The sequence below is a fragment of the Austrofundulus limnaeus genome, unplaced genomic scaffold (genome assembly GCF_001266775.1).
Source record: "Austrofundulus limnaeus strain Quisiro unplaced genomic scaffold, Austrofundulus_limnaeus-1.0 Scaffold22, whole genome shotgun sequence".
NCBI lineage: Eukaryota > Metazoa > Chordata > Actinopteri > Cyprinodontiformes > Rivulidae > Austrofundulus > Austrofundulus limnaeus.
In genome coordinates, this window is record NW_013952424.1 from 504,884 (window position 1) to 515,689 (window position 10,806).

The 10,806-nt window shown below is 37.1% G+C and overlaps 1 protein-coding gene across 1 annotated transcript in view; it reads right to left on the reverse strand.

Moving 5' to 3' along the window:
• The window catches only part of iars1 (isoleucyl-tRNA synthetase 1), a 49,443-nt gene that overhangs the window by 17,161 nt on the left and 21,476 nt on the right, over positions 1 to 10,806 (reverse strand). The window contains exons 14-23 of the mRNA XM_014004114.1: positions 8,509 to 8,635; positions 6,576 to 6,649; positions 4,885 to 5,079; positions 4,640 to 4,726; positions 3,325 to 3,408; positions 1,902 to 2,046; positions 1,475 to 1,595; positions 1,188 to 1,279; positions 818 to 895; positions 206 to 327 (exon numbers count right to left, since the gene is read on the reverse strand). Of these exons, the coding sequence (XP_013859568.1) occupies positions 206 to 327; positions 818 to 895; positions 1,188 to 1,279; positions 1,475 to 1,595; positions 1,902 to 2,046; positions 3,325 to 3,408; positions 4,640 to 4,726; positions 4,885 to 5,079; positions 6,576 to 6,649; positions 8,509 to 8,635 (1,125 nt within the window). The remainder of the gene's footprint in view (positions 1 to 205; positions 328 to 817; positions 896 to 1,187; positions 1,280 to 1,474; positions 1,596 to 1,901; positions 2,047 to 3,324; positions 3,409 to 4,639; positions 4,727 to 4,884; positions 5,080 to 6,575; positions 6,650 to 8,508; positions 8,636 to 10,806) is intronic.

Consider the following 10,806-nt stretch of genomic DNA (forward strand, 5'->3'; position numbering starts at 1 on the left):
TCCATGTGCAGATTGATTGTGCATGCCTGCATCTGCACATTTTCTTGTTTTATTTTCTCCATATTTGAGATACAAAAACAAACTCATACCTAATAGTATTTTTTTTAGTTTAGAGCTGACCAAAATAATTTTAAAAGGTTTATAAAAAAGATCTATGCATGTTAAACTTCTGTTTGATACATTTCTGAATGTTTTTTGTTCCAACCTGACTTGAGGCAGCATGAGGTAGTGGATGCTGTTGGTGTCCTTTTCTTCAATAGATGCAGGGTCAATGAGGTGACGCAGATTTTGGTACATCATTTCTGTAATGAAGGGTGTGAAAGGAGCCTGGAGAAACAGCAAGCAGACGTGAGAGAGGGGAAGAAAGGGGGAAAAGATTATTAAACTGTCTGCTCTGCACGGTTAATTTGCATTATTTAAAATAAAAGATCTGAAAGTCTGGAGATTTTTTTTTTTACAATCACTGGGTGCAAATGTTTTCAACAGAACTGAAAAACTGCAAGCATTTCTCTAATGAAATTTTCTCCAATTTTACCACAGCTAATTAATTTGATAGCTCACAGCTGATCTGTATTGAAATGGGTTATGCTAACTGCCTCTTAGCGTGCCTCGCGGCACACATGCAAACACCTTCAATCATGTGTTATAAATAAAAGCTCCCACATCTCATGCATAATTCACAAGCATAACACCACACTCGCAYACTACTTCCATACCAGTCTTTGCTTTATTTTCTTGCACACACAAAAGAAAAATGAGTAGAGTCCCCCCTCTTGCAATCGCCTGTCTTTTTTTGTGCAAAAACCAAATGACTCACCATCAGCCTGCACATGGAAAACAGAACACCGAAGAGGGTTTCCAGCGCCCACAGGCAGTCCTCAGTGCCACTCTCTCCCTGAAAAGTTCACGAATACATCCACAAGTTCTTTCACTTTGGAGAAGTAAAAATATTGAGATTACTTTGCAGATATTTGCACAAGATCCAATTTAACCAAATGAAAACAGAACAGCCACAAATTTACTGCTGTAAATGTTTCATAATAATGAATAATTTTACAGAAGTTTCTATTTGCCTTCCTGCGAGGATAAAAATGTTATTATAGACTGTTTGACCTTCAGTACATGTTAGCTTTATGCCCCGCAGCAACAGAAATAGTGATAAAAATCTTTTTGAACCATAATCTCACCTTCAAGCGGCGTCTGTTGGTCCTGACGTACCAGTTGGTGAGCATGTCCACGAACTTGACCAGGCGAGGCACCACAGTGTACAAGCGGTAACCTGTAACCAGAACCAACTGTTTTAAGCACACTCCAAAGAAACAACGCAAACTGCCTGCAGATTAGGACAAATATTTATTAAATAAAAACAAAACTAATATCTACTTTAATAAAAAAATGGCAGCTGGTTAAGATTAGTGTAAAGCAGTGAAGATAAATCCTAAAAGTGATTCTAATTCAGTATGAAGCAACTCACCACCCATCTCATCCCTGAAGAAATGAATGAGGGACTGTGTGAAGGACTGGATCCACTTGTCCATGATGTTGTCACTCTGTTTTGTTGTGTTTTCATTGTACAGGAACTGAATGTTGTCCTCCTGAGAAATCGTTACAAAAAGGACAAACGAATGTCACAACACAAACATACATAAAAAGCAACATCAATTTCTGATTGATGTAAAAAAAAGTCTCCAAAACAGCAAACATGTCTACACCTTTGACTACGATGTTTAATAAAGCCTTCTACTACAAATGCATTGTTCACAACTATTTCATATGCTTTCTGTCCAAGTTGTTGGTTTTTAAAAGAAGTCTCTGAACATGAATAGTTTTATCTGATGAGGTATTACAGCCAGGTTTAATTACATTTTCAGTTCAAAAGGAATTAATTTTGACAAATGTACCTTTTGTAGTCTCTGTACGTTCTGCACCAAAAAGCGGTAGGCATTATACCACGGCAAGAAAACATCCTTCAACACGTCTCTCACACCCTCCTCTTTGAATCGCAGATTCTCTGCTCGCACAACAGGTGAGTTAATGAGGTACAGTCTACAGAGAGAGAGAGGGGGCGGGGGGGTTCTGTGAGTTTAGATTCAGTTTATTTAACCAGGAAAAAACCTTACTGAGATTTTTTTTATTTCATTGTCAAGAGTACCCTGGAATAGCGGGAATGGCAAAAAAAATCCAAGGTGAACATAAATGATTTCTGATCGAATGAAATGTTGATGAGCACTTGGTGTGTTTGGTGATTTTCATTGCGAGGACACACACAGATGAAAACAGAAAAGTGCAGACGTGTTGTCTCACCTAAACGTTCATCTCCTGTTTGTTTAAAATGGTAAACAGATTGAACTTGTAGAGGCGCTTCATCAATTTCAAAGTTTCAGTAAAGGGGTTTACACAGCAGGCCATGTTCAAAAATGTTTTGGGGGCACAATATTAACACTGAGGTTGTCTGTATAAGTGTAAGAACAAAGTGACTCTTTTCTGTTGCGAAAAGATTTTGTGTCAGCTCACATACTGATGAAATAAAGTCAATGTTATTTTTAGCCTTTTAGGTAAACTGGTGATGTTTTACATRTATAAAATTGTTTAGAATATCTTTATCAAGGACTGATGATGAAATAGGAATGTGTAAACAACAACTAATTAATTGGAAAATAGAAATTCCATTTTAAATGAAGGGATGTATTAAATAGCTACAGATCTGAGAGGCATTTAAAACAGAACAAATAACTATCAGGTATTAATTTTATTAATGAATTATACACTAGGAATGTTAGAATAAATATATTGTAAATATACTGTTGCGTCTTCTCCAGGTTTGGAACATATTCACAGAAAAATTGAGCAGTGTAAACCTTTTCTTCAGAACAGGTTTTGTTGCTGCTCAACTCATCATATTAGGTGAACTTTAAGAGATTTTGCTTAAAGAAACTAATTGAAATAGGGCCTGGAATGAAAACTAATTGATATCTTCTTCTCTTCAGTTTATAAGTGTGCTCTTCTTCAGTGTATATGCTAGCATATGGTGTAACTGCAAAGTGTTTTATTAATAAAGGCCATATGTCCATAGCACTCTGGTTGCTCAGGGCAAATGAGAAAATGTATTAAGGGGGACAAAATGATTAAAATTGCATGTATCGTGCATGATTGTGTACATACTCTATGTAGACATGATAATGTAAAATGTTGAGGGTTTATAGTCATTCAAGATTTTTAAGCTTGCTTGCAAAGGACCTGAGGTAGCAAACGACGCTCCAACTTGCATGCAAGCATTAACACTTCAGGGACACAAGAACTCTCCCATTCAAGCACAGAGCTGACCTGAGGGCATCGGCTCCATAGTTTTGCACAATCAGTTGTGGGTCTGGGTAGTTCTTCTTACGCTTGCTCATCTTCTGCCCATCGCTGCAGGGATAAGTCGAACAAAGGCATTATTAGACATCCACATGCGTGCATGCACGCACAGAGGAGCATGTTGGAAACCATGCACTTGGTAATCAAATTAGTCAAGTCCTTCCAGGTCAGCAGGCCTTTGAGCTCAAAACAACAGTAAGATCTCAGAACTGAGAACAAGCAGCGATGTTGTGGAGCATCTCTTTAAGGCGGCACACATTCAATAATAAAAATTCTCTTTATAACACTAATCATAACCATAAAGCTAGCAAACCATTTTGCTATGAAATTAAAGTTCTTATGTTTAACATTTCAGTTAAATGTAAAATGTATACTTTTATATAACAGTCAAAAATATCACTTTGAACATTCTGACTTATGAACCCTTAGCTAAAGTAGTATACTTGAAATTCTTTTTAATAAGTATACTTGAGTGTAAGTTTAAGTATATCAAGTATACTAGGCACCAATGTACATGTAGTGTAATAGAAAGTATATTGATTTACTTGTTCGTACTAAATTGTGACTTTTAAAAAGTTCATAAAATGTATACTTTAAGTATAGTTATGTTTTTTTAAGTTTATAAACTTACCAAAAAGAAGTATACTTTAAGTACATGTCATTAAGTATACTAAAATATATAAAAGTGCAGTTCCCTAAGTGTACTTTTATTTACYGTGTACACTGATAAAAGYATACTAGCAGTTTACTAACAAGTATACTTTTAGGACTAAATTGGCCCACAATAAGCTTATGAAAGTATACTCAGAAGAATACTGAAAGTAATCTAAGCACATTTTTAGTTTAATCATGAAATATACTACAAATAAACCAGTCTGTGTGAAAATGTACTTTCAATGTACTACTGAAGTCTATTGTGGCCAAAAGTTTAAACATTTAAGACTAAATATATTTGAACTTTTTGTACAAGAAAAGTATAGTGTAAGGTAAACTTGGCTAAGTACATAAAAATTAAAATGGAAGTATACTTTTATTTATTTATTTATGTATTTATTGTAGTTTATAATTAGTATACTTAAAGGATACTTGCATTTACAACTTTTTGCTAAGGGAAGTCATGCACTAAAAATCACACAAACCATTTAAAATTCATTTTGAACTACTTGTGATTACTGAATGTTTTGATTTGACAGAAAATAAATACACATCTTTACACAAGAGTGATTTCCATTTTCAAATCAAAGAGAGTGATTAAAATGTTTTCTGTAATCGGTGGCCTGACCTGGCGAGCACCAGTCCGTTAACAATCACATTCTTGAATGGTGGTTTTCCAAACAGTGCTGTGGAGAGGACCAGAAGGGTGTAGAACCTAAAGAAACAAGGGACRGAGTCAGGAAAGGTTTAAAGAGTTCATTCTCAGCTTCCTCTCTGTCCATTCATTTACTAAGTCCAGCTCTTCTCTCATCATCATCAGTCCACATCTATCCCTCTCCACAACTCTTATGAGCCAAATGAAGCTCAGTTTACCATCCTCTGGTCTGATCAATGCCTTCAGCGATGAAGTCTGCAGGGAAGGAGTCCTCAAACTCCTTCTTGTTTTCGAATGGGTAGTGAACCTGGGCGTAAGGCATGCTGCCGCTCTCAAACCAGCAGTCAAACACCTCCGGAACCCTCCGCAGCACACCTTTACCACGTCGTGATGGGACTGTCAGACTGTCAATGCTGGACAGAGAAATGAGAAAAGGGGAACGCTGTTGAAATTGTGCAAACAGTTTGAGTTTTATCCAAAAAATTTTAGATACCGTGCCAATGATACTATAATAACTGATTCATGTTCTGAAAAAGGAATCAGCTTTTAACAGTAAACTGTCATGTTGTGCCTTTTGTACGCTACTTGGGGGGAAAAACTAATTACAAAAAAAAAAAAAACACCTACAGATAAACACTGAAGCAGCTTCTCTTTGGAAACATGATTTTGGGTAACAAAAATGAGACTGCTTTGTAAAAATAAAATACAAAAGAGGAGCAGAATGAAAAGTGCATTTTGACTAAACCTGTATGTCATTTTTGCAGATTTAAAGTGTTTTGCTAAGCTGGGTGGTCCGCTATTAAACATCATAAAATGTGAAGTGGTCTGCCATTAAAGGTAAAAGCTATTACCTGTAATAGCAGACCACTTCACGTGTTCTAATGTGGCTGACAGTTTGCCCAGCGTAAATGATCCATTTACACCTTTAGTAAATAATTTACTCTCCAGTTTCTCTGAGCTCTTTGGAGAGATCAAACGCGTGAGTTCTGTTCTAGACAAACACCTGAATGTGGAATCATTCTGAGCTTTTATGTGAAGGCAACCTTTGGTGAATAATGGTCAAGTCTCATGCAGCTGAAAAGCAGCAAATTGTTCTGATACCAAAAAGCACAACGGTTTCCAGCTGGTTCTGGGCTACACCTGCAACTACAGCACTTCACCCACAAGACCTCCTGATGTTTAGGCAGTTTTAATACGTCTCTGGCACCACGTTTTCAGAAAAGGCTCTTGGATTAACTTGGTTGTGCTRCTTTCTGGCATGACTGGGCCTCTCTAAAGCGGGTGGTTGCAAAAACATACAGTATTCATCAACTAACAAAACTCTTCTCTAGTTGCAACATGGATGCAGTATTTTAGCTTCTGTCTAACTTTAACAAAGCAAAATACTAAATCACAGGGAGAGCCCTTATGGGTATATTAGGGAGAAAGTCATTAAGGCATAATTAAGCTCCACTTTAGAGGAAGGAGCCTAAATCCTCAGCTTTTTATGCAACTTAAACCAGTTATTACGAAATGCACCACACTAATGGGTGACTGTTACTCATTTGCATGCAAGACAATTAGGAATTGCTTATAACACTGTTTTAAAATAAAATTAATAAAAGAGCTTCAAACCCTACATTATGCACTTACTTTTCTCCTGTTTTACATTTTCTTATTTCAAAACACTTGCAGACTGAAACACTAAACAAGCAATAAGTTATATTTTCTGTTTGTTTTTACTTATTTATTTTAAAGGTTGTTAAAATCATTTCCATCCCTAAATGTTGTAGCCCTTCACAAAAGTCAGTCACAAAGTGTAAATGCAAAAAAAATATCACGAGGCGTAGACTCCASTGCACATATAGATTGGGGAAATTAAGAAATCCCACTGACAGATGTTCAAACACTTATTTAAWCCATGACTCACCTTTCCCGATGCAGATCTGTAATTTTGACTCCAGTTAGTTCCTCCAGCTCAGCAATGGAGCCGATACAAACCACCTGAAAATGCACACAAGAAAAATACACACGGTTAGAAATGGCTATATTATTATTAAAATTTTACTAAATTCTAAAATAATTTAAAATTACTTGAATAGGTCCAGAATTGTATGTTTTCCCACAATTAATTTGGTTAAATAAAGGAAAGGAAGGGAAAAATTAAATCACTATTAACCTCATTAACAGTTCAGCAACAATTAATAGCTTTTGTCGGTCTTTCTAAAGAGATAGTTGGACAAATATTTTTTGTTTGTTGGTAAATAATTCAGTCTATTCAGTTATAAATTGTTGCATGAGTGTGTGTGGATGAGTAAATGAGGGCACAGATGTTGTATAGCGCTTCGCATATCCTGGTTGGATATAAAGGCGATATATAATTACTGTCCATTTACCATGCAGGATAAACCCGCTATGATTACAGTGTGAGGTCTTAAAGGCTTCCTCATTTACGTGGTTTATTTTATTTAAACTAGAATAATTTGTCTAATAACAGAAAATTACTAGGCAATAATCTAATAATCAACAGTGCCTGGTTTTAGACTCTATTACTAGTTTATTGCATTTAGACGTTTACATCAGAAGCCAAAAGTAGGCCGTCTTTAACACACTTCCAGAGTAACTTCACCTTACAAAGTATGATAAAGTGTGTTATCTGCCCTCCTCAGAGAGATAACCTGTAGGCTCTGCTCTAGTTTTACCATAGCACCAGGTAAAGTGGCCCAGATACAGCCCGGCGCACCACAACATATAAGGAAAGATTATTAAAAATAAAATAGTATGAAATAAAGCAACCAGCACAGAGGGAAAGTGAGCAAATAAGAGACAAGGAAGCATACAATCACACTCAAAGAAACACAGACATGCAGATGCTTACAGCTTTAGACAGTTTGCTACTTAGGGGTGTGTGAAGGAGACACCAGGGAGTGCAAGTGCTCTGGAAACACTCATAATGCTATTTCCAGCAAGCAGGTCGTTCGCCGTCCCTCTTTCAGCCAGGGGACCAACGCTTCATTTTTCAAACGCTCAAATAACCCAATTGTGACATCTCTATTCAGTTCAGTCTACTTCATACAGTCAGCCAAGTCTGGCAACAGATATTCATCATAAAACGAATATTTACAGTTTGGCATGCTTTGCAAAAGCTCGTGTATTTTTTCCCCACTTTCAAAAGTAATKAATCCCATCTCCTCTTGCTCTCCTAATTTTCTCTTTTTGCCGTTAAACCTCAGTAACTGTTTGTCTTGAACACCTTTGAAGTTGCTTTAACTGAACTGAAACCAAACAACATWTTAAATCGTGTTTATTTGCTGTTTACATTAATGAATCATTCATGTGTGGAGTTTATGGAGGCAGTCTGTAACGGTGCCTGAAGGGAGTTGATTCTGATTTCAGAACAGAGTTGCACTACACGCTTTGCTTTGACATCGTGGTCACCTTACTCTGCAATAGCAGAAACTCTCCTCCACAAGCCTCCACACACACAAGCAGTGGGTAAGATATGCTAAATTATGGAAGTGTCAAAATGGGGTCGGCAAGATAAAATTTCACACTGCAAATTTATGAAAAGAACAAGATTTTTTTTTACTCATGCAACAGACTAATCTTTTTGAAAAGTCAAAAGACAATTTTCTCACAAAACCCATTTTGATGATTAATAAAAAAGTGTAAACAGCAGAGAGTTCAACTTTTCAACAATGTCCTCTCATGCTTAGCTCTGACGGAGCTGCAAGTGCTGCGAACAAGACACATAAAAAGAATCTTGGCCTTTGGTCATGACACAGACAAAATGTGTGGTTCCTACAGAGAACTAATGCACGACAGTAATTTTTATTTTTTGTGTGTGTGTTTCAGTTTCTGACCTCCTCATAGTCATCGCTGACCCAAAGAGGGATTGGTGTGCCCCAGTATCGATTTCTGGAAATCGCCCAGTCTCGTGCGTCTCTTAGCCAGTTTCCAAAACGCTTGTCCCCCACAAACTCTGGAACCCTGCAGAAAGAAAAATCAAGATAGTTTTAAAATGCTTCTWCGGAAGAAATTACTAACACTAATTTCTAGTTACATTTTCTCTTTGTTTTTCCCTCTTTTTCTATTTTCTCTTTACTTAAAAAAATCACTGATGATGAAGAAATTAAGAAACTAATATTAAGTTCTTTTTTTCTACTGAAGTGATTAAAAAAAGAAATTACTAACATAACCAGTTTAGGTTGTAGTGAACTCTTGCCTAGTATAAGGACAAAAATACTGTTTTTGTTTGTATTTGAGCCTCCTAAAACAACCCAATGATGACTTCATGAAAGTTTAATTACGATTTGTCCTGTAAGTCATGGGGATATTTTACTAAAAGATAGACAAACACGTGTGCAAACACATTGGCAAAAAAAAATATCTTCACTTTTTAATAAATATCCTTAAAAAAATAGGGTGGCAACTTGATGCAACTTATCTCAAAAGGTGAACAGCCCCTCCAAGGTATCTTCCTTTTGTGTTTACAGTCTTATCTCTTTTCTCCTTTTCCTATTTACTTCAACTGATTTCTTAGCTTTAATCCACCAGTCTTTTCCTCTTCCTCTGATTTTCCCTGTCCCTTACTCTTGCTGCACCAGGCCATGCTGTRCAGGAGAACAGTGCAAGGGGAGTATAAATCGTGCCAGGATCCACACGCTAAGCAAAGAGTTCATCAATTCCCATTTGTAGGAGGCATTTCTATTTAGGCCCCTAATATATCAATTTAATGATTTTTTTTCTTCCTACAGCAGCTCATCATCAAGTCTCCATCTTTTACCCTCTTTTTTTTCAGTTCATGCTAAACAAAGAATTTAAAGCAGGATGTTCTGTGCTCAAAACACAGAGGAGTTACTTAAGATATACAGACTCYAATTATAAAGCACAGTCAGTAGGATTGGAATGAAAAATATTCAAAAACAGAAGTTATGTTCAGTAAAAAGGCTRATTAGGAGGATGAGAAAATTACAAAAGGAGAGGAATAAAACATAATGCTAAGAGTCTCCCTTATAGTGGGTGTCCCATCACAGCTAAGTAACTAACAATCGAAAGCWGGTCTGTCACATTTTGATTGTGGTTTTAACTCTTCTAAAATAGAAACATGGCACAGATGTATTAAAGGTTGCATTTTTATCAAAGGTTTTTTTTAAAGCAGCAAAGACGCAAATGATGAATCCTAYAAAACTTTCCTAACTATGGTAGTTAAAAAAAAGTATTTCCGAGAGCAACACTTTTTAAATTTTATATAATATCATCAAGTAAAATTTTAGACCGTAAGCAAAAAAGATCAAGGTTATGACTACCATGCACTGTGTTGCATCCATTCACTCTCTGAGCTTCTGGATATCATTAAAGGAATTTAGAATTTAAAATCTTACTTCTGACACACAAAGCTCTCAACAACCAAGCTCCATTTTATATTAAAGATGGTATGTTCCATATTTWACAAACASAGCATTTTGCTCACAGACTGCAGGTTTACTTGTGGTTCCTAGAGTTTCTAGAAGTTGAAWGGGAGGCAGAGCTTTCAGTTATCAGGCCCTTCTGTCCATGAGGCTGATGATCTGTCTTCTTTTACAATTTGAGACTTTCCCTTTTTGATCAATTCTATAGTTAGGGTTGGCTTGGGTTACMAAGGTYGCCCTTTGTCRCAGATTCTGTTYKTAACTTTTATGGACAGAATTTCTAKGCGCAGCCAAAGTGTTGAGGGGATCCTTTTTGGTGGCTTTAGGATCGCGCCTCTGCTTGYTGCGGATGATGAGGTCCTCGGACATCTGGTTAAGATGCCTCCTGGACGCCTCTGTGGTGAGGTGTCCCGGGCACATCCCACTGGGAGGAGACCCAGAGGAAGACCCAGGACACGCTGGAGGGACTATGTTTTTTGGTTGGCCTGGGAACGCCTTGGGATTCCCTCCAGAGGAGCTGATCCAAGTGGCTGGAGAGAGGGAAGTCTGGGTCTGTCTGCTTAGGCTGCTGCCCCCATGACCTGACCCCGGATAAGCGGAAGAGGATGGATGGATGGATGGATGGATGGATGGATGAGCTTGGGTTTCCTAGTATCCCTTAGTCATGCTACTATACGCTTATATTTCTGCAGGTCAAACTGATCACACCATTCCACTAATGTCTTTACTTGTTCTACTGTTCTTGTTTGT